At 39.0% G+C, this 23,861-nt stretch overlaps 3 protein-coding genes across 4 annotated transcripts; all 3 read right to left on the bottom strand.

The window, feature by feature from the left end:
• Nucleotides 1–1,898: 1,898 nt before the first annotated feature.
• On the bottom strand, nt 1,899–3,804 carry LOC130169857 (trypsin-1-like). The gene is made up of 5 exons (XM_056376891.1): nt 3,703–3,804; nt 3,279–3,441; nt 2,683–2,984; nt 2,475–2,605; nt 1,899–2,391 (listed from the first exon to the last, which is right to left on the bottom strand). The coding sequence occupies exons 1-5, from the start codon at nt 3,740–3,742 to the stop codon at nt 2,245–2,247; spliced, it is 783 nt and encodes a 260-aa protein (XP_056232866.1). The 5' UTR covers nt 3,743–3,804; the 3' UTR covers nt 1,899–2,244.
• Nucleotides 3,805–4,543: 739 nt separating this feature from the next.
• Nucleotides 4,544–13,973, bottom strand: golm1 (golgi membrane protein 1). Its single transcript, XM_056376985.1, has 11 exons — nt 13,773–13,973; nt 12,197–12,338; nt 11,301–11,480; nt 11,022–11,076; nt 10,792–10,894; nt 10,419–10,545; nt 9,737–9,887; nt 9,320–9,532; nt 8,263–8,415; nt 7,989–8,081; nt 4,544–7,358 (listed from the first exon to the last, which is right to left on the bottom strand). Exons 2-10 carry the CDS (start codon nt 12,323–12,325, stop codon nt 7,990–7,992), a joined length of 1,203 nt encoding a protein of 400 aa, XP_056232960.1. The 5' UTR covers nt 12,326–12,338; nt 13,773–13,973; the 3' UTR covers nt 4,544–7,358; nt 7,989.
• Nucleotides 13,974–15,057: 1,084 nt separating this feature from the next.
• On the bottom strand, nt 15,058–23,572 carry LOC130170257 (G-protein coupled receptor-associated protein LMBRD2B-like). 2 transcript variants are annotated; one of them, XM_056377470.1, is made up of 18 exons: nt 23,438–23,572; nt 22,448–22,665; nt 22,066–22,175; nt 20,937–21,035; nt 20,617–20,784; nt 20,190–20,400; nt 19,938–20,012; nt 19,675–19,779; nt 19,368–19,551; nt 18,364–18,545; nt 17,932–18,065; nt 17,560–17,665; nt 17,156–17,253; nt 16,631–16,734; nt 16,290–16,336; nt 16,056–16,158; nt 15,447–15,540; nt 15,058–15,307 (listed from the first exon to the last, which is right to left on the bottom strand). In XM_056377470.1, exons 2-18 carry the CDS (start codon nt 22,619–22,621, stop codon nt 15,241–15,243), a joined length of 2,061 nt encoding a protein of 686 aa, XP_056233445.1. In that variant the 5' UTR covers nt 22,622–22,665; nt 23,438–23,572; the 3' UTR covers nt 15,058–15,240. The 2 variants fall into 2 exon arrangements, with proteins under 2 accessions (XP_056233445.1, XP_056233446.1); XM_056377471.1 differs by having other exon boundaries at nt 15,058–15,304.
• Between the last annotated feature and the right edge of the window lie 289 nt (nt 23,573–23,861).

Raw genomic sequence — 23,861 nt, 5'->3', positions numbered from 1 at the left:
TTTGTAAGTAAGTATAAACAGGTAGACAGATGATGAAAAAATTCCATTTGCAATTCAGTTAGTTTCCCAAAATGCTCATAAAAGTACATGTAATCAGACTTGATGTCTGAAGCCCTGTCCTCTTATTGTATTTTGACTAATAGGAAACTGAGTGACCTTGTGAGTGGAGGTCTTGAGCTGTCAGTAGCAGTGATAGATCACCATACGTGAAGAAAGTGATCTGCTGTATTCTGTCCATGAGGCTCAGGCGCCTTTCCACCTCCCTCCTCTGCTTACACATGCACACTCAGGCACATTTACAAGCTTGGCTTCTCCATAAACTGAACTATTTCACAAATTGAGTTACATTTACTGAAACACCTCACACACTATTACTGCCTCATAAACTGAATTGCATTACTGTCAATGAAATCCCCGTTTGAGTTGTTTATTGCGCTCTAGATCTGGGAGCTGTGGATTAACCGGCCATTTGAGGAGCACCCTCGTCTGCCCGTCTAGTGTCAGGAGCACGTAAGCACTTTGCATGGCTGAGACTTTTTCACATGAACTCTTTCAATTCTGTAGAGTTGCTTGGTCCTCTGTGCCTCTCTGCTCTGAGAGCCGTATCTTGTTTCCTGACTTTGTCAGCATGATACATTCTACCAATGAGTCGCCCTATAGTGTTACAAAACAGAGATCTGTCTTTCTTGTATTGTTAATCTCCTGTAATATGTCCTGAATCCCGGCCCAGCTGACTGTAAGTGCAGGTGTTGTGTTGTTATTATTCATCTGAACATACGTCCTACTTCCTAAAACTGAATTATAGATGTGGTCTAAATTAACCAATTAGGCAAACGTGGCTCACTAAGTCATCTCTATGGCTGATCAGCTAAGAGAGTGCATGTGGTTGTAGCTATTTTTATAAAGCAAATTTCTTGTCAATGTTGTGATTTCGAAATCTATATGTAAGGATTGGAGTTTTTGGCCCTAAATATTGAGCTACAGTAGTAAAAGGGTGTTGTATTACTGACCGCCCTGTACGTCAAATGCTGTCGCAGTTAACTGTGACAGCAGCAGTAGGCTCCAACCTCTTAAACCATTTGAAACAGAAGCTTAAGCTTGTCTTTAATTTGAGTTTTTTCCGTGTCGCACTTGTTCCTTCACCTGATTGACTAAGGTGATCTGCTGAATTTGTACGCCTTTGCCCAGCGCTCGCATTGGCTGGACACTGTGTACCACAGTGCTGTTCCTCACAGGCTGTAAAGCTCTCACTCACCATTGCGCCCTATATGTCAGAGTTCAGTGGCCTTCTCTGACCCTGCACAGACTCACTCATTGATACATATTTATTTATAAACCCATGCTTGATTTGCTCCCCTTCTGGGTATATCTCACTCAAAACCAGTAAAAAAGTTAGCACTCTAATGACACTCTTTCACTAACTGTCCCTTAGGTTCACACTGAACTTTGTAAAAAGGCTTTTATGTTCTCTGCAGCCTGGAACCTTTTGCAGGCTGATCTACAGCTAGATGAGCTGATCCCGATGAGGGCTTTTAAAGATATGGTGAAGGATAGATATATCCTCCAGTGTCTGTTTTTATTAGGCTTGTCATTGTATGTTATTTGGTATAGTTGCTGTATGTTGTGTGGAACACCGTATTGCTACTGTCTTGGCCAGGGCTCCTTCGAGAAAGAGATCTCAGTGGACACACCTGGTTAAAGAAAGGTTAACCTGTAATAAATAATGCTTGTAACTATAGCGTTGTTCCTCAGTGACGTGACATACAGTAGGTCAGCATGATACCATGTGCTTCATAAAGTTAAAGTGTGACCAGAATTTGAATGTGGCTGAACCCTTGTGCAAACAAGGCACATGACATTCAAGTATACTTAAAAGACATAGGAGACAACACACGGACTCTGAGAGATCACATTTTTTAATTCATGGAAAACATGTGGTTTTACAGAAGGAACTCAGAAAGAAAACATGAATTTAAATGAAGCCTACAGTCATAATTTTATAACGAGAGCTCTGGTGGTTTTAATGCAACTTAAATTAATGTGTTTGCCTCTGTTCAAAAATTAAACACAAGGTAACATAGCAAACTGTGTACAGTCAAACCATACTGACTCCTGATCTTTCCAGTTTTATCCACTAACATAAAATGTAGCTAATTTGGCAGGTGATTATGATTGTAAATGAAAATATATGAGATATTTTAAGTATACTTGCAATTCTCTCTGTATAAAACTGTAAGTTTTACTCTAATTGTTCTTCATGGTTTCATCAATCCATTTTCTGTAGTGACAGATATTGAGCATTACAATGGTGTTTGCACACTTATCAACAGGGTCGCTTACAATAATCCCATGTAAGGCATCGTTGTACTCCACAGCTGAACCTCCATCACCCTGGGAGAGAGAGATCATATGTCATTACATGGAAAAGTAGTTCGAAAATTAAAGAAATGTATCGAATAAAACTGTTTCCTTACATAGCAGGCCTCCACACCAGCTTTGAAGGCACACATGGTGGTAGATTCGTCACTGAAGTATTTATCATCGGGTTTATCATTCTCACCACATGTGCTGATTTCTGTGGTGGCACACCTCAAATTCTTTGCCTCTGAGAATTTAAAACAAAGCATCAGAAAAGTGACTTTTATATCAAAAAACTGAATTAAGTATCCTGGTGTTGCTCACTTTTCAAGTTAGTCTTCTTGGCTCCCCACCCTCCAACTTTAACCTGCTGTCCTGGCTCTGGTTGGGAACACTCAACAGAGGGAAGAGCGATGGTGGGAACGCCGGCAGACATATCCTCATTCAGTCTTATGAGCATGATGTCATGGGCACGCCCCTCCTCGTCTTTGTAGGGGAACTGTTGCTCAGTCTTAATGCTTTGTTCGAATTTTTTGGATGCTCCTTTAAAAAAAGACTTTGTTTTTACTTTTAACTTTTTAAAAAATGAAAGCTCCTGGTTTAAGCCAAGCTTCAGTTTCACCTCCCTGCAAAAAAAAAAAAAAAAGAAGAGGAAAACTTTCAGAAGATTGATGCAAGTCAAAAAATAATCCAAATCATTTCAAAATGCTGTCTCTTTTCCATCTTTATCATTTTCCTTTTAATGGTATGTATTCCTCCACATGCAGTGCTTCTGTCACTTTACTTGTAGTTTATTGCCTAAATCTAACTTTTCTCTTTAACTACATTTTGGCAGCAGTTTAGAAAGTTTGAGTCTAATTTCCCCTCACGCAGACAACACATGAAAACTGCGCCACAAGAGAAGATGGATTGTTTCTTACTGTCCTGCACAGTGAGAAGCAGTGATGACCCAGCGGGTGTTGAGCAGAGAGCCTCCACAGGACTTCCCCCCCTGGACAGACTCTATCTCGACATGGTACTGTCTGTCCGTTTCACAGTCTTGACTCCCAACAATCCTCTTTTCAATGGCCCCTGATGCAGCACCTGATGGAAGTGGAGCACATACCATGTGAAAAGAAAGCACACCAGTCAGGTTCAGGCTTAGAAATCACTTAAGCCTGAATGGGTTCAAAATGTGAAAAAGTCACTCTAGTTTACATTTAGATCCTCTGTAGCTTTTATTTTTTCATTCCCCTAATCCAACTTTTTCTTGTTAAGTATTGTACATGCAGGAGAAAATAATATACTCCAGCTAAAAATTTCAATGTATTGAAATTCAAGGAGAGAGAGAGAAAAAAAACTCACCAGCAAGAAGCAAAACAAGGACAAAGGCAAGCTTCATCATGGTCCCTTTGGATGTGGATCCCTTCAGGTGGCTCTCTGGCTGGTGCTTCCATGTTTATATAGTGATTATCAGATTCAACTTTTCTTTTTTATTGGCCACCTTTGTTGGCAACATTAACGTGTCAGAAAGCTGTTAGGTGGCAGTCGGTACACTCCCCCCAGCTCCGTCATCATTTCATTTCATATACCTATTATGGCAATGGAATGAACGGTTAGGGTGGGACAAAGAGAAGACTGGGACAGCGGAAAGGAGTGTAGTAAAAAAATTAAAATTTAAAAAATTTAAAAAAACCCTCAGCAGCATTTTGCCACCAACACAACATATGATCCTTTGAACAGGAAGAGCCAGGTGAGTACACCTGTCGCGTTCTGTTGAAACAAGTTTTTTGGCCATATGCAGATGAATCATTTAAAATGATTTTTCGGCATATTTGTATTATATTTTCACACTCAAGAACAGCCCTTTAAAGCTCTGTATTTGCTACATATCTCACCTCACCTCTTCAAGCTCTTCACTTTGTTTGACTCATTTACAGCACAGCTGAAGTCTCAGAACTGTCATGTCAGTAGTAGGACATTGACAAATACAGTTCATGTTCATGTAAATTGTGATTTATATCTTAGGTTATGTAATGTTATTTTTTACATTAAAACTTACAGCAGCATGTTAATATGTTGTCTAATTAATGTGTTACATAAAATTAACCCTAACCCTCCTGACGAGATGAAAATATTTTCTGAAAATATTCTATTTATATATTAGTTAATTGTCACACCAAACAATAAATGAAACAAATCTTGATAGTGATAATAAAAACATTTTTTATTCTCTATCATCAATAAATCCTATGATTATTTAGATCTTTGATAAATTTGTTCAGCAGTACAGAATAAAATAAAAAATAATTCCAACAAATTAACCAAAAACGTTAATCAAATTTATAAAAATCATACAACATTTTCTCTCCAGGTACACAGACTTCTAGTTCAGAAATTCCGAGTTTTACACAATTCGGCAGACAAAGCTTTCTGACGAAACAAAGCGGTGGCTGTCCAAGCTTTGCAGCGTCAGACAATGAAAAACAGCAACTCTGGAAACGACACGACATAATAAAAAATATCTCAGGAACCTCCCCTGCAACATCAACCAAAAGGCAGACAAAAGGGTTCATGTTCTTCACTTTAAACACGAGTGCTGAAGGTGAATAGGTTTGAACACCTTCTAGCTGTCTGGCTTGATGTTGCATTGAAAGTTAATCTTGCCAATACACAAAGGGCTTCCCTGTTCTGTAACTGTCATTTAGTTGTTATCAAACTTTGTTGCTCTTGTGACTACACCATTAATCTTTCATCAGCACTCCTGTTCGTTATTTGTATGTTTCCTGGTTCCTTTGAGACATGATGAGCAGGCCCAGATTTAAAAAATAATAACGATAATAACATAAATTAAAAAATAAGTTAACAAAATTATGTTGGGAAAAACCTCAGGATCTTGACTTGTAGTTTCTGTGGGACTGAACCACAAGCCAGATGTAATGACAGACATGAAAGCAGGTTTGCTTGAGCTTGCTTAGCTTGAAACTTTGGAAATGAAATGGATAGGGCAGTTTTCAGTGATTAAATTTCAGTTCTCGTGCACACTTCTCGTGCACAATAGCTGAACTGTATATACAGTTTAACACACTTAAAAAAAAAAAAAAACATCTGTGTTTAAACCCACAAAGATTTCAGATAGGCAAATACCTGCACCAGTACATTATCTGTTGATAAGTCAGTACTTTATGGAAATTTACTGCAATTACAGCCAGTGTGGTGAGTAATTGTGGGTCTGTAGTCACGTTCCTACATGAAGCAGAATACCTGAAAATAAAAAGAAATCATCTGACCTGTATAAAACACAAGGCAAAAAAATATCCCGCCACAAATTTAACTAACTCTTTGTTATTTTTGATGCCTAAAATTAGTCCATGTTTGTGCTCACTCACACAATTTCCAGTCTAGTACAGTTTTAAGTTGAGTAGACAAATACATTTTAGTAGAGCTACTGAATAGTTCACATCTACTGGATTGCAGGAACCTTAAAGGACAACACAATGGTCCTACTTCAAGGAAATGTCCTTCATGAAATTACAGCAATTCTCAGAAATCTCTCCACATTCTCAAAGTATACAGTCCATCCAATTCAGCAGACCAGAGACAATATCCACAAAGAAAAAATCACAAACATCTGAGCAGGTCCACAGTCAGAAGCACCTGACCTTAGAGGAAAACTGGTACACACAGAATTAATAAGGCATGCATCACAATAAAGTAAGATTGTTAATCTACAAATATCCAGATGTTCCAGCCTATTCCTTTCACTGTAAGATAATCCTGTTGTCCTGTCTTACCTATTTTACGTGTAGAAAACAGCACACATTTAACCTTATGACATTTGATCTGAAGTAGAGCTGAGAATTGAAGCCTTGCTGCTAATAAAAACGCCCAAGCAAATCAACAAAGTGACGCTTTAGAAACGAGTGATCAAAAATGTCCATTTACAGCAATCATAATATATTATGTTTAACGCTTTACAAAGTTACAGCAGCATGTAATCCATGAGGTGAATTTGCCCATTTGTTATGTGGCATGCCAGCCTACAGTGTCTTTGGCTACATGAGAATCAAAAAAAGCTGCTGTTTTTGTTTTTCCATTTGACTGGGTTTATATCAAAATAACAACAATCTAACAAGAATATCACCCCGTTTCCTTCATTTGCTGCTTTTATGGACATTTTGTAGCATGTAGTGTTCTTAAGTCTCTCTATTGGACGTTGTGCAAAAGTATCTTAAGGCATTAAGATGCTGTTGAGCCTCAGAGTGAAGAGGCCTGCCCTACATAGCCCCCTGATGAAGGCGTTCTGTCACTGGGATCACTCAGATTATTTACATTTACTACAGTATTCGACACCTCTTAACCCTGCAACGGTCTGCACATTATCATCCAGTTACAGTCACTAAACAGCGGACATAAAAAGAAAATCTAATCCCATTATAAAAATCTACTGATTTTCCAGGCATGTTAAATTTTTCAAGCCAAATGGTGTCAAATCTTGAGATGTCTTAAGCTGTGTTCGCCATTCCATGAGTACTACATAGCATGTGATATAAAAAAGCTTAGTAGTAAGTACTTTCATATCATCTAAACTTACTGCAAAGAATGTGAGCACAGTCACCAACATATTAAGGGTTTTATATATACAGTGAAATGCATGTGAATGGAAAACATGTGTATGCTTGGCTATCGTTTGCATATTGCACTCAGTTGTGAATTGGATATGTAGTTGCAAATATTCTTACTACAATAAGAGAAAACTTGATGATCCCAACGGAGGAAATATCTGACAAAAAGTAATATAATCAAATGTACAAAATGTAATTAATATGACACATAAAAAGACCAGGAAATAAATCCTCATGAAAATGTCAAGTCTTTCATATTGTAATTTCCTTCTGGATTTGTTTTGTGTTGACCTGTGTTTGAAGGGCTGCATTAACCTGTACTGTGCCGCTGTGCTTAGGTTTAAAACAGGTTTTGCTTCCTGATGTCCTGTCCAGGATTCTTCTCCAACTTCATCCCTGCAAGAGAAATAAATTGTGTGAATAAGACAAAACATTATGATTGTCCAACAGTAACAGCTGTAGCAGACATAAGGATGTTCATTCGAAAACGCTTTTTCAATTGTTTCTTCATGGAAGCATATTAAAAAAAAACTACAACTTACAAAAAAATAACATCTGGGATAATAAAAATGTTAATACACAATGAATTATGAAAATACATTCTAGTTCCAGTAGTATTTTCTTAGCAATTCGTGATATAGTCAGCTGAACTGGAACATCAGAAATCTGGAACCACTGATAATTTCCTTTACTGCCATTTTCCTAGGAAAATAAAAACAATGAACGGCATTATTATTTAGTGTTGCCATGAATGGGGCTGACCTTCTTCATACTGCACAGCCAGTTTAGCTGCAGCTAGATGACCCTATGCTTGTTTAACAGAAAAATCCCATTGCTCTTAGTGCACAGTTGGGTTTTAAACCTTGTAGAACTTGTTTAAAAACACAGCAAAGATACTCAGAAATGACTGATAGAATAAGATAGGATGACATGCTGCGTCAATCTCATCATACCATAAAAACCCAAAGAACAAAAAAGCAAGTAAATGTCAGAGAGGAAGATATCGGTGTGTGTTTCAGTGTATACCTTAGTTTTGAGCAAGTTCAGCTTGTTTGTCTGCTTCGAACTCTCCTTCATTCTCATCATCCCCGTTATAGTCAGCCAGCTCCTCCGCCATGTCTATCAAATAGTACAATAACATGGTACACAGTACATTTATTTCTTTATACGAGTATCTATCCCTCAGTCAAACTTCATCTCTGGCCTTCAAATGGTCAAGTGCACTTTGATAAACCCCAAAGTGGAGGCTGAAATGCACTCTCTCTCCCACTTCAGTTTCAATCTATATAAGCACACATACCTATATTTTCAGGCCGGTTACTCTGCTGTTGTTTCTCCAAATCAACTCCACCCATTGCGTCATACTGTTCTGGCTCATCCAGTTTCTGACCAACAACAGTCTCATCTGTCTTCCCCTGGCCGATTAGCATGCCTTCCATCCCAGGGTCCGCCTCTGGAGACGCAAACAAATCGCAGTTTAATCTTATGAACAATTTCACAACCTCTTCACTGAAACTGTCTAAAGGGTCAAAGATAACTGTCTATCACTGGTGCTACTCAATGAGGTGGAGTGGACAATGAATTGCCATGCTGACTCCACTGTGTCACACACTTCAAGCAGGTGAACACACATGCACACACACACATGTAACAATGTGTGTATACACACACACACACACACACACACACACACATACACACACACACAGTACATATATAACAAAAGCATAAGATAAAGGATATTATTCTTCTCTTTTTCCAGTGTCATGTAACATGTTCAGTAACTCCAGTAATATATTGGAAGATAACTTCCCAGTACGTTATTCTGTTTGCATGGAATCAGCTGATGGGAAGAAGTCAACGCATTATGGAAATTATGGCAATTACAACTACAGTGTGGTGAGTAACAGTTGGTGTGTAGTCAAATTCGTCACTTTACTTATATATTGCAACTTGGGCTGAATACTATGTCACTGCAGTGATGGGGAATTTAAACCACTACTCTTTGTAAGAGTGGAATTATGTGTCCATAACAAGAGATATAATTTGTGGTTTTGACTGTTAACCCTGATTAACAATGCAATAATGAGAATAGCAAATACTCATCAATTAATCGTGCATACCAACTTTGCATGTTCTAAATGCCAGTTAAAAAGCGGTTCAATGAGAAACATTTGAAGTCAAGTGTGAAAATTGTGCTTTTAAAAAGGTTCATGTGTCATGTGTACATTCAAAATATAAAATATATTGGCCAGACACCAGGCAATTGTAATTTCAGCATACTGCCAACCACTCTGTCCACTTTGAAAACACAAGTACTTGCATGTTCAAGGTGTTTGATTCTCTGAGTTCTTTACCTTGTGTCTGAGCTCCCTCTTCATGAGCATCCATCACTTCCATCGCTTTATCCTCAGTCAGATTATTCTTCAAGAGTTTGTTGGTCTCTGGCTCAACCTCCTGTGTTTTGTCAGCTCCCCCTTGTGGTAGCAAAATGTCCTGCTTGACTGCAGCAGCAGAGGGAACAAACTTGAACTCTACCTTGGATAGATCCTTCACTGAAGGCAGGTCCACTGGGGCATCGGGAAATGGGATATAACAAGGCAGAAAGTAAGCGCAACGTGAGGGTGTACACTTACTGCAAGTGTCCTTAGATATGTAGAGATATAAACACACAAAATGCATCTGATGTTCAGTATGTGCATAAACATAGATACATATACATTGTTTAGTATACTGATTCACCACCTCCTGAGTCATTCATGTTTTTCTTTTACCTTTGTCTACAATGATTTCATTGGTCAGTAGTTCAGGTTCATTTCCTTTGGGCTGAGAAAGGCTTGGAGTGTGGTTTACAACAGTTGGTATCTTATCAGCTTCGGTCATAACTGGTCTGTCCTCGTTTACTGCTCCATCCACTGCATTTTCCTGTTGAGTGAACATCATTATATACCACATTCTTTTACACTACCAAAAGATTGTACACTTGGTCACCAAAAAATCTGAGGCCTTGGCCCTACACAATAAATGGACCAGTCCTGTCCTTTTGTTTTTGCTGCATAAATAGGTGTCATCAACTCCATTTCCACACTTGCATGCAAAAAGACTACGGAGAATGATCTTGAACAGACTAAGAAAAAGGGATAATTGTGGGTGTCAGGTGGATGGGTTAGAACATTACCAAGCTAGATGAGTTGCTGTTTTGCTGTATAACAAACAAATGCAAATGTATGTGTTGAGAAACACTTCCAGAGTATTACCAGAATAGAGTATTTATGACAACTGGTTTGACCAGAATGTAATGGGTTACAATGAACCAAGCATAAGAAATAGATCAGGCCTTATATAGCCAATACTTATCAATTTACAAAATGGCTTGAACGGCCCCAGCCGTCTGCCCCATTCCCAGTCCTGTGGAGAGGGTCTGGATGTCCCATGGTTCATTATCAAACAACTCACCTGTGTTGTGATGCCTGCTGCAGGGACAATGAGCTTCTCCATTTTTTTCTGAGCTTCAAGTTTAACAGCCGCCACTCTCTCATCACACAATTCCTTCTGGGACAGAACCTGGGATTGACAATGGGTCCTGCACATGTGCACAAAAACAGACAGACAGACACACACACACATACGTGTTAACCAGGAATGACAGAAATATATTCACTCCCTAACAGCACTTCATGTTCATGTGATATATCTGAAGCTGAGTTAATGAAATTGAATTGTGGTTATTGTCTATTATTAATATCAAGAGGGCTGCATATACCATAAACAAAGATGAAGCAATTCATCTTTGTATAAATCCAATTATGGAAAATAATCTTTTTCTTACATGTCATAAGTGAGTTTGCTGTTAAGAGTGTTGATGTTGCCTTGGCAACTCTGTAGCTCCTTCTGCAGCTTCCCCAGGTCATCATTCAGCTGATTCAACTGCCCTACAGTGCAGACACAAACAAGACATTAACAGCCATGTAAGAGCTGAATTACATTATTTTTCACATTATTTTCAGAGGACTGTCAGCTATTGTTTTTGAGATAAAGAAGTTACATATTAACAGTTACCTTTGAGTTCCTGTATGGTTTTGGTAGAGGAGGAAATATTCTGTTGCAGTGTGCCCTAGAAGTAAAAAAAAACAGCAACTATCAATATTCACAATCAATTTTTCACTTCATGATTTGTGAGTTTAGTGTGAACCACAACAGTGAGCAAGTCAAAAAGGTGGTTTCACTGCTCCAAAATGAACTACTCTGTGGCTGTAGCTTATAGACAACAGTTTAATGTGCAATTTGTCCCTGTTGCTTTTTGATCCCATTATAACTCCTAGTGATGTTTGTTTGCACCTTCTCTTGGCTGCAAGTGTCCTGGGCTCCTTCCAGCTGTCTCTTGTAGAGGTTTTCTATGTGGCTGATCTGCTCCTTCTGTCTCTGGATCTCCTCTTGGAACTCATTCTTCTTCATCTCTGCAGCTCCTCGCTCTGCTGCTCCACGTCGAACTTGGCCCTCCAACTCATAGAGCTTAGTCTGTAGCACACAGAAAGACAAATGGATTAGTGTTGCTATTTACTAGTTTTTTAAGCAATTAATATGTGCTAAACTCATAATATTTAGACTAAAGAGAAAACTGGTAATGATAACAACAGTCTGGCTGTGCAGTGAACACTGAAAAAACACTGGGTAATGACAGATTGATAGAAACCCAATACAAAGCACTATGGTTGTGTTTTAGGAGTTTCTTCTTCATGTCACTTATACCCAAGACAGCAAAAGTAGAGCACTAACAACTGCACAAATGTTTCGACAAAACAGTAGAAATATTTGCTTGGGCCTCTATTCCTGTTCTGCAATACAAATAAACAAGGTACTGGGTTAGTTGCTTACAGTGACTTGCATTAAAGGATGTGGTCAAACTTAATGTTGATGGCTATGGTGAAAGCTGTTAAAGAGCATTGCATAACATACAAAAAGACCCTCCCACTGCAAAAACCATGAAACCCTGAAGAAAAAAAACCCAAGACCAAATGAGGAAGACAGCCAATGAGAAAGAAGAATCATGCACTCGTGTTGCAGATCTGCAGCAGCAACTGTAACCACAGGTTGCTGGCTGATTGTTTGCTCTGTATCATGGCATTTATCTGTACAAGGTGCAAAAGGTTTTATAGCCATGAACACCTAAAAACACAAGTAAATAATACAAACCAAATATACACATACACACAAACACAAGAAGATTAACTTACCTGCAGCTCCAGGTTGCGTGAGCTGGACACCCAGTAGTTAAAGCCCAGAACCAGGATACAGGCGATTAGAGCGCCAATCATTAGAGGGGGTGATCTTCCTCCACGACGCCCATTCCCCAGTCCACCCATAGCTGTCTACAGACTGGAGAAGCACAAACCACAGCTAGGGTCAGCACACTTTCCATTAATTCTATAATGACATGTTTCAAACAAGTCTTTTCTGTGTGTGTGTGTGTGTGTGTGTGTGCTATGGCTAAGGTCATTAAATAAGTACATAAGCATTTATGGTTTTATAGGCTGATTATAGACATGTACAAAGCTGACTGCCAGACTTGCATACTGCTTGCATCAGTCTAATGCACCAAGTTAATGTCCTTGGTGTCCGCAAAAACACAGAAAACTGAGTACAGAAAATGTTATATGACATCAAAGTATGTTTAGCAATTCCACTATAGATACTGCACAAATGCAACTTTGTTTTTATGTGCACAGTGTTGTTTTAGGACTAGACCACAAACATTACGACCACTATTTTAAAGAACATTCATGACAGACAACTGGACACTGTATTACTAAATACTCAACAGGAAGATCTCAGTTTGTTCCTAACAATGGTGACTTACTTAAAATGCCTTAGGGGGGCTATAAAGCACACGTTATCAAGACATTTCCACGGACCTATAGGTGCTGAAACTCTATGCTATTCACACATACCATACACACTTTACGTCACTGATACAGTATCATATTGCCTGGGGGTGGCAAGGCATACTGTCCATGTAACTAATATGCCCAACCCTGGCTTTCCATGCTTGGGTCCCTTCCATACAATCGATCCAGGAATGAACCAGATGTAAAGAACTGTTTAGACTGGTCGACCGTGGGTCACCTCGTAAATTACGTCATGCAGGTTTATCAAAGATTAAAACAGAAATAGATTTCAAGACAGAATCATAAAACTGTGGCTGTAAATACATAAAACACCACCAAGAAATAACGTTATTGCCAACACGTATAATCAGACGTGATATGGCTGAGGAGAAAGAGGTGCCTTGTATTAAACTGGTGAATGATGCTTACATTCGTGTAAACTGATGAATCCCTGTCGTTACAGCAAAAGATGGCCCAGGGGGAGCCAACCTCAGTTCAAGATGACAAACAAGCACCGGGATAAAATGGGAAAATCTGGCCTCTGCTATCAAATTACAGGTTACAGCTTCCTTAAACGCATTTGGCAGTAGCCAGACAGAGCCTCTTCTTTCTAACCTAACATTTAACAGCTAGCCAAAAGGGTCGATCAGCTAAACTCAGGCCAGGAAGGAGCTTGGCTGTTATCCGCCACACCTGGACCTATCTGGTAGTTTGTAAGAGATATATGTTATAGTATAATTTATTTAAAGGACTCAAAACCAGAGGGACAAAGTAGGGTAATTAATTAAGCACAGCTAGGCCAACTATCTGAGTCAATGCTAAAAGCAATCAGCGTTGCCACTGTACGCCCCCGATCGTTAAGCTAGCTACGTAGCTTATCCACAGCTGCCGCTCGCTAATGTCGGCAGCCAGACCATCTACTTACCCGGTAGATCCGAGAGTCACAAAACAGGAATTAAATGTTGGACCTAATATATAGAGTGACACTCGGTGATATATTAAACAATGTAGCCGCGCTTCCTCGGCAGTTATGAGCGCATTCCCGCTAGACAGTTAGCTCGTATCCATTATTGACATACAAACAGCAGTGTCCCTGTGTTGTATGGCAAGTCGCTGTTTGGTTTTTCTTGTGCACTCTTCGTGTATTTACGGTACGGGTGCTGGAAACGGCCAAAAATGGACGCGTTATTATTATGCATTATAATAGAACATGTCAGTTGTCTTACTAGATGTTCTAAAAAATGTCAATAGCTCCGACTGAGAAGCAGTCTGATTTATATGTCTGAGGAAATTTAAAATCGTGTTGTCAGGAAAAAAAACGAATTGAATTTCACTGTGATGTGGAAAATTCCCATCCATGTTACAAAGGAATTTTCTCAATGCATTTGCCGAAGTATTGAATAAATTCCTGTTTAGAATGATCATAACCTTGTATCACCAATACATTTAATATAATTAATTGTACTGTGCAGTGTTTGGGCAAATTATAATGCATTATGGAACGTATTATTATAGGGAAAAACTCTCCTTACTTAAATGACATTACATTTATTCAGTTTAGTTTACATTGCATGTATTACATACAAGTCATGTTGTTTAATAAATATGGTAAACAAATACTCCATAAACACAAAACTTTCAACAAGAAAAAAAATTAGGTTAATGTTAATATCTTCCCTTTGAGTAAATGTAAACTGTTTTCATTTGGTTTGTGGCACAGTAAGCTATTTAATTCCTATATAAAATATATCAATATTTGGACAACAATGAATATCCACATATATAATGAGTGTTGGGCAGCACGGTTGTACAGTGGTCAGCAATGTTTCCTCATAGCAAGAGGGTTCTGGGTTTGAACCTACTGGCCTGCCTGGGCTCCTCAGTGTTGAGTTTGCATGTTCTCGCTGTGGGAATGGTTTGTCTCTATATGCTAGTCTTGTGATAGACTGGCGACCTGTTCAGGAGTTACCCCGCCTTTTGCCCAATGTCAGCTGGGATTGGCTCCAGCGGCCCCTCTGTATAGATAGATAATACTACATGTGCACAAATATTTCACTCATCTCTTTCATCCTTCAGTCTACTTATGAAACACAACTCGAAAAGATAATATCAAGAAGGTTTGGTTGTACAAAAACTGGTTATGTCTTTGGTTGAGAAACATCCCTTTAGAGTTACTAATCTCTTTCTATAAACCAGTTACATAAATCAGCTGAGATATAAAACCTTTATTTACAGTGTTCATGTTCATCCATTACCTGATAATATGCACGTCTCAGATACATTGTCATCCTCTTTAATTCCTGAGGTATAATCCTTTGCGTTTAGACTTTTTTCAAGAAAACGTACAGTCCTTTATGTTATTATTTATGCTTTCCTTCCATGTCCTCGGTCAATCAAACATCTCCAAAGATGCCCGTGCTAGAAGGTGACAGAGACAGGTAACGTCCTCCTGTAGATCTGCTGTGTCGATCACAGAGAGGCAGAGTAAGTGACAGAGAAAGCATGTTTGACCATATGTGATTTGACTCTGTAGGACATTATTATTATTCAGCCTCTATCAAACACTAAACATGTGTAATTTATGTAGCGAGATCCGTACCTTCTGTTCGGAGAGCCTTCATCACTGGAGTTGTCTTGCAGTAAACCAGTCTGCTGCTCGTCTGTCTCTCCATCTCTTCTGGTGAACGTGATAACTGAGAATGACAAAGAGCAATGTATAGACAGTATACTTTAAGCATGCATTTTTTGACTGACATAAGCGATCTTGATCAACAAAAGGTTTATTTGAATGAGAACATAGAGTTGTAAGGTGACAGAACACAGAAATTGCCACAATTTTTTGTTGGACAGATTAGCTCTTCCGAAATGACTTTTTTGTTGTACATGTTTCATTATGCATGTAAGTTATTGTGGGAGCTTGGGAATATAGCGTCACTGGGTGGTGCAAATTCCAGAGTAACCCACCCTGACACAGCGTAAAGCCTCCCTTGTGTGGGTGGGGAGCCTTTTGGCTAAAATGGCAGATGTTTAGTTTCCGGCACAGGGCAGTAAGTTTAGGGGTCAACTGTCTATAAACAACCTCGTAAAAACCAAGCCATTCACCCAGAACCTTGTTGAAAATGTATTGTCATATCAGTAACAATGAGCAACACAGAGAAATATTAGTATTAGTAGAACTATTAGTTATAGTAGTTTTTCTGAGCCCTACCACTTTTCTTGATCTCTGTTACAGGACTGTCATCCTTTAACTCAGTGTAATCAGCTCGGCTCCGTCCAGCGGTCCCATGGATTCCATACCGCTCCCTCCAGGCCTGAAACACAAAACAAAAAAAGGCACATAAATACCTGGATACACTAAGCACAAACAAGAAAGAACCAGTGAGCCAACAGATTGGGGAGATTGTCTTGAGAGAAATTATTTGATAGAATAAAAATTCCTAACCCATCTCCGATTTTCTCCATCTGCAGCTTTCTGTCTTTTCCTTCTTTCTACAAATAGACAAATTATAGAGCAGTTAAAAAGAATGTGCACTTTTGTTCATTAAAATTGATAATTATTCATTTCCACACATTCAACAACTTGAGGTATAAGAAGTAAATATATAATATAAGAGTGAATAGAAAAGCTGCTGTATCAAATAAGTAGTTAATTTACTATAAAAGTTACTATAAAAAAGGAGAGAAACAAATATTGGATCAAGTCTGCAAAATATTTCACACAAAAGTTAATAAAAGAGTCAAACAAATACGGAAAGTGAGCATTTGACTTTCTACTAAAACTACCTCTTCTGATGAGTTCCCTGCCTTCATCCACCAGGTCAGAGGTCAAGTCATCGTCAGTGATGTACTGATGGAAGCCCAGGAGGTTCAAACAGCGAGAGCCCAGGCTATAAACACAGACAATTTCAAATATGCTGTTGAACATACTTTCTTAATGTGCAACATGAAAAAGAAGATCTAACTAACAACGGTTTCTCAGACCCATGCAGGTCTGATCTGTCAAAAAACAAGTGGGTCAGTTTAAGGTTGAAAAATCGACTTGTCAGTGCTCTCTGGTGGACAAATTATGTAATGGAAACACCCTTTCTGAATTACCTAAAAAAAAAATTTCTGCAAATTCCTTTCTGTACTGTTATTTTTTGTTACTTATCGGCTGACACATACACTGATTCTGATATATCCGCAAAAAGGCTCATATCGGCTGATGAGTCGATCTAAATTTTGTAAGCATATAACCAAAACTACAGTATACTTTAAGGTAGTCTTCATATTAAACCAGGGTTTAGTTGTTTATGGTTACTGGCTTACTTGTAAAAGGTGGCAAAGCAAAGCAGCAAAACCATCATGGGATAATAGATGTAGAACCCATCAGATATGAAAGATAGAAGATGCATAGAGCCCATGATCTGACGGAGGGAGAGAAAAAGAGAAACTGCATCACTCCATTTTATATTTCTGTACATATATATTTTTGTGATCATACTGCTTACTATAACATTTGCTGAAAGGCTCTAATCTGTGACGGGTGCATTCATACATGTTTGTTAATATGAGTGCCTGTGTTGGCTTGTGTGTGTGTATGTGTGTGCGCGGGAGTGTGTGTGCGCGTGTGTGTGTGCGCGCGCGCGCGTGTGTGTGTGTGTGTGTGTGTGTGTGTGTGTGTGTGTGTGTGTGTGTGTGTGTGTGTGTGTGCGTGTGTGTGTGGAACCCACAGAAGTGTAGGATGTCTGAATTCTGTCCTGGTGCGAGATGGCGGAGTCCATGTGAATCAGGCCCAGGAAGTTGAGGCACAAAGGAGGAGTCAGGCGACAAAATAACCTGAGTGGAAAAGATAAAAAAGAAGAAACATAATGTCATAATACACGAGTTAAACAGTGTGAGAAACTGTGCCCTGTAACACTGGTGACAACAGTTTAGTGTAACAACTTCCACTCGTAAAAAATCAAAAACATTATGACGGAAACGTTATGTGATGCTAAAATTTAAACTTACATTTTAATGTGTAAACAGATTAACTAAACCAACACCTTATGCCTATTATGTGAAATAAAATATCTTAAAGTCTGACTTCATGAGGGACGTACATGCTGCTGAACTGCAGGCTGTAAGCATCCGTCTGGTGATGTGGCACCAGGTGATAGTAGTTGAAAACTCGTATCCTGAACACTGTGGAGTAGACGCACACACACAGGAAGAGGATACTGATAAAGCACGCCATCTGGTGAAAAGAAACAAAACAACAGGTAGAGAGGATTAATTCAATGCCACACATTTCAAACGAGCGTATTATTGTGAGTATAAATACTTTTTGTTCACAGCATATTATTGATTATTAACAATATAATGAGATGAGACTACATGTGTTTACAAGGCAATGATAAATATATTCTAACAATTTCCTCGTAAAGAGAAAAATGTATAATGAATAAATAAATAAATAATATGTTGGTTTGCATTGGAAGCTTAGGTTTGTTGGGTATGTGTGTTTCCATGCCCCTCACTCGACACATGCTCACCTCAATACAAACGTAGTTGTATTGTTTTTCAGCCATCCGAATAAAGACAGCGAAGAGAGAGAGGACAGGGTGTGTGCTGAAGAAGGTGCACTCAGACCAGACCACTGCTGCAGAGAGGAGACCCAGGAGCACGGCCAGCAGCCTGTAGGAACCCTGCCTGAACACACACTCCCAGAACCACTCTGGGACACACACGGACAGACACACACACACACACACACACACACACACACACACACACACACACACACACACACACACACACACACACACACACACACACAAAAACACAAACACATGCACATGCATAAATACAAATGTTGGAGGAACATTCAAACTGGCATTTGAGTTACACATGTCACATACTGTCAGCATGGATTCAAAAAGAGCTCACAAGCAAAGAAGATTATACATTTTACTGCCACACAGACAGAAGTCTTTCTAAAACTCGGTCCTTTTACCATGATTTGCATGAAAGTGTGCCCCTAAAACCTGTCTGTTCTATTTTCATTATTAATTATTATCTGAGATCATGAGATCTTGTCTTTGTGCTGAAGTTACCAATAATTGACATACCACAGAGTTCAGTTATACAGTGTTTCCTTAAGATTTGTGTTTTTGACACTCTAAAACAACACTTCTATATCAGTAAAACTTAAAGTTCAGCAGCATTTTAAAGGTACTGACACCCACCCCGCCAATTCAACTGTATTGGGGGAATTCTGGGATACATTAAATACACACATAGAAAAGACCAGAATGACTGGAATAAAAGAATAGCAGCAATCAGGATCCCAAGAAATCACTGTTATAGGATGAGAAATATGACCAGTGGTGGAAAAAATTTATTCGAAAATAGGATACGCAAGTCAAAGAAACACTGGCAGGCTACTAAAGGTCATGTCTAGCAAAATGGGAATACTGAATTATAAGTACCTTTACTTTGTAGTCAAGTTAAGTTGCCTCATCTATGAATTTGAGATTCTGGTAGTGACTGTACTCACCCACAGTAGGAGTGTAGATGAACCTACAGATCCAGCCGTGGTGGTGCGCTGAGGGGAAGCTGTGGACAAAGTGTCGTACCGGGCTGCTCCGACTTTTAGCTACATCTTCCAGGTGAAAAGCCTGGTCTAACAAGATGGACCACTGAACCTGTGTCTGACCGTGTCTCTGCACTGCAGAAATGACCTGAAACACACGCACACATACAGGTAACCAGGGCAAATAAATACTATTCGCATTTCCGTATGCTGCTATATTTTTGCATTGCTTCCTCTAAAATGACAGTGCAAGGTTAAAAATAATAATTACTTTTTTATGAAGCTTAACTAGTCCTCTTTTGGTGGGAAGGACATTCTGCGCCTCAAAAGAGCTTTCCCCATTTCTTCCCATCTCCTCTTGGTACTCAGTGGGACACTGGAATGAGATAAAACTCAAATGAAGGCTGTCCCACAGATCCTGACTGTAAAATCTGTAAGTGCAACATTACTTTTTCCATGTACACATAAAAAGGAAAACTTGTATCGGTTAGTGAATTTGATTTAGGGAACAAATCGCGTTCATGTATTTCTCACCTTTGTCAAAATGGTGTCCACACACTTCCTGAGAGAGTGGTTGTACCTGACAGATTCATGGACAGCTGCCACCTCCTGATAATACATAATATTTTTCTCCTTGTTAAAGTGAAAAGCCAGACAAAATGCAGATGATATGTTGATTTTGTTGTTAAAAAATGGTTTTCATACATATAAGGACAACATTTTTAACACCTGCTGGAAGCTGTTCTCTTAACACTCTTACAGCACTGAATTGTTTATAAAACTCACCTCCATAACATCTGCTAGGTTCTCCTCGGCTGCTGCCTTCTCAGTAGCCATTTTTGCTGCTTTAAAATAGGTCTTGGCCAGCAGGTAACCATGGGAAGATGAGAGCCAATAAGAACGAGGGATCTCCACCAGACCGTAGCCTAGCAACAGAACCAGAAGGAAGAGGCCCCAGGTGTTGGCAGCTGTTATACAGATGGTCTGGAGATCCGTCCTGCACAAGTTTTACAAAGCCAGATAATCAATACACTTAATCAATATTTTAATCAATACGTAATGCATCAATACACAATACATAATAGATAATGGCAGCTTAGAAAACACAACCACGGTGCTACATGAGCAAGTGGGTTTTTTGTTTTTCTTTTCTTCTAGGTTAAAATGTGTGGGCCCATTCACTGTCTTATGAATGCAGCTACACTTGACTGACCATGTGAGTTTCCACTGTGGGTGAGCAGCCACGTAGATGAGCAGAGAGATGAAGATAAGGAGGTAAGTTCCATAATAGATGGCGTTTTCAATGAGAGCCGTTTTAATCTTTCCAACTCTGGAGAAAGCTCCCGACCGTGCATAAGACTGCATGAAGGGCAACAGCAGCCTGTACACTCAGAAAACACACATACACACACAGAGAAGACAGAGAGTCAATATACCAAAACACAACTGTCTATATAACAAAGGGTGGAACATACAGTTATAGTTATAGTCGAGGTTTGAGTGAGTGACTGAGTGTGTGTGGTAGGATCTCACCAAGTAAGAAACTGAGAAGTCCAGTATACAACTCTCCAAAAAACTGGTAGGACGCCATCTGGGATATAACTCCAGGGCTCCTCACACACCTTTGGTACACTGCAACACACGCACGCACACACACACGCACGCGCGCGCGCACACACACACACACACACACACACACACACACACACACACACACACACACACGCAGTTCCAAAAAGCAGAGTTAAAGCATTTTACAGTGGATTTGACATATGCTTGGCCTAACCAACTGCACTACTATAAAACTCAATCATGCAGATTAAATACAATTTGCTCTCACATTATATGTGTGTCACATCGTACACTATAGCTGCTTTAAAGGGGAAATTACAAAAATTTTTTAAAACTATTCATCCTTTTTCATCAACATGATGTAGTGCCAATAAAAAAAACTCAGTAGAGCCAGATTAAAACGGGGTACTGTTTATGGAAAGATATTTTCATATGCCAAATTTTTTAAAATTGCATTTTTTCCGTGCTGTGAACACCACATATGGAATTCAGTTCACATCCCTTGCAACAGGGTTATATGTACGGCTGGATTTGATGCAGATAATGTTTTACCATGAGAGATAAGTAAGGAAATGGGTGAGTCTTTTTCTAAGTCTGAGAAACACCTTTATGACCAGACACTCAACTGCAGAGGAGTGACTGCAGAACACTATGTAATAAAATTGAGCAAATAACATCATATAATGCCACAGCAAAACTGTTTGTGCATGTATGAATCAATAAAAGTTTATAAAATTGTCAACACTAACACTGATAACAGGATCAGGTCATTCAGATAATACAACACACACATTCTTCTTTCCAATTGGCTTTTGCTGTGGTATCATTTATTATTTACTATTATTATCTACACAATATATAAAATAATACCATAAAATATGTAAATTATATAATTTAAAGCAATAGAATACATTGAAAATCAGAAGAAATTTGAATATCTGAGGTTTAGGTAAGAACTGTCCAATTTAGCCAAAAGGTTATATATTGTGTATGATTTTTGAATGGTTCTGAAACACAACACATAGAAATAGACTGCATTGAAATCAGCAAACCGTAGCCCTGGCATTGATAAATCAAAAATTGTATTTACCTCACAGATGGATAAAGAGATGGGCTGGCTGCGGTCTGATGAGTGCGTCTTGCTTGAGTTACAGGAGTAGGGTGGTTTGAATTGTCAAGAACACACTGCTTGTAGATGGTCTAAGAGAGGAGCAGAGTTTGCACAGTCAGGTGAACACACAGTGAAACACAGGATGGAGCTTATTCATCACATAACAATGGTACAGGTATGACGCCAGAGGCAAGAGCAGTGTGAGTAAACACACAGCTCAACATCACTCTTACACAGATTATTCTCAAAGAACACACACGGACTCACATCCTGGTGATGCAGTTTTTTATTCTTTAAAAAACCCAAGCCAAAAATGACCTTATGTTGACACACACTTCAAACAGCTGCAATGGTTTCATACCGTGCTGACATCGAGTGGCAGGATGAAGATGATGAGGAAGCAGAGGAACCAGGAGAGCAGCGTCCCGAACAGGACCATCCGCTGCTGCTTCCGCAAATCTCCATAACGCTGGAGGAGGTAGAGGGCCAAGAAGAAGACAACTACGACCACGACAGCAAGAGCAGCACCACTCATGACGATGAACGAACAGACAGATGTCAGGAGCTCATGATGACAGACTGGAGGGAGCAAGAAACAGAGACAGCAGAGAGGAGCTCATCTGACAAACTGCAAACAGATTGGACATGAGCTCTTATCTGCAGGATAACAGGGAGAAACAGTATGACCTGAACACTCAGGGCAATACTGAAGCAATAGTGAACATGATACAGCGATGAGGTAAGCAGGGAAAATCAACAGGAAAAGAGTTGGAGAGAAGAAGGAATGAGGGGGGAAAAAAACTCATCAAGTGATGAAGTGAGGCAGATAGAAAAAAGCTGTTTGAGTGCCTTATATAGACTCTAACACTGGTTTTTGCATGTTTTAGACTCTTTATTATAAATGATATATAACCTGTACTTTACATTACAGCTTACCATTCTGAAACCACTCTATTGTGGTGTAGAAGTCTGGTATTTTTCTAGTGTCTACGATTCATTTCTGTACAAATCTGTTACAATACCAAACTCAAGCAAGTTTAAAATAAGCAAAAATGTTAAGTATAAATCATTTGTAGTTAAGAGCAATAAGGTCAATGTTTAAAATGTGAAGTGGTCTTACTGTTTTATAAACTTGCTCTCAATCTCTTTTGTTTTAGTTTTGAATTTTTGCTGAATAGTGTGTTTCACGATGATTCCACAGTGTAATCATGTTAAACATCAAAGCTAAAGCGGCGAGCATTAGACTTTGTTTACAGCGCAGCTGCTGTTGTCTCGTTGAGGTTGATTGACTCTGTGGTTTATGAACAAAGAGCCTTTTTGTCACAGAAAGCACAGCTCAAGTGATTCTTACCTTTAGAGATTCTTCTCTCAGACTAAAGCCTGTAAACTGATAAACTGCCGGAATTTGCAGTCACAGTGTGTTCTTCAGACGTGCAGTCCGACAAATGTACACAACCTCTGAAACAACATTGCGTAACGAGCGCACAACGTGATCACGCTACTGCAGCATGGAATTCTGGGTACTGTAGGATTGATAATCCTTAACAGGAAGCTGAAACCCTCACTGGCATACTTCCACTAACTAAATAACTAACTAACTGAATAAATAAATGAATAAATAAAATAGATTAATAAATAAATATTGTGACACTTAAATCTAGAATTAAATACTGCGAAAGATATGTAAACTGTAGCCTACCCCATTTATTTTTATTCCTATATGGTAAAATATATAGAATGTGTATAAAATACTTGACACAGTAGGATGGCAATCA

This window comes from Seriola aureovittata, chromosome 5, assembly GCF_021018895.1.
Source record: "Seriola aureovittata isolate HTS-2021-v1 ecotype China chromosome 5, ASM2101889v1, whole genome shotgun sequence".
Lineage (NCBI taxonomy): Eukaryota > Metazoa > Chordata > Actinopteri > Carangiformes > Carangidae > Seriola > Seriola aureovittata.
The sequence above is the reverse complement of the archived record's forward strand: the minus strand, read 5'-3'. Positions and strand labels throughout refer to the sequence as shown.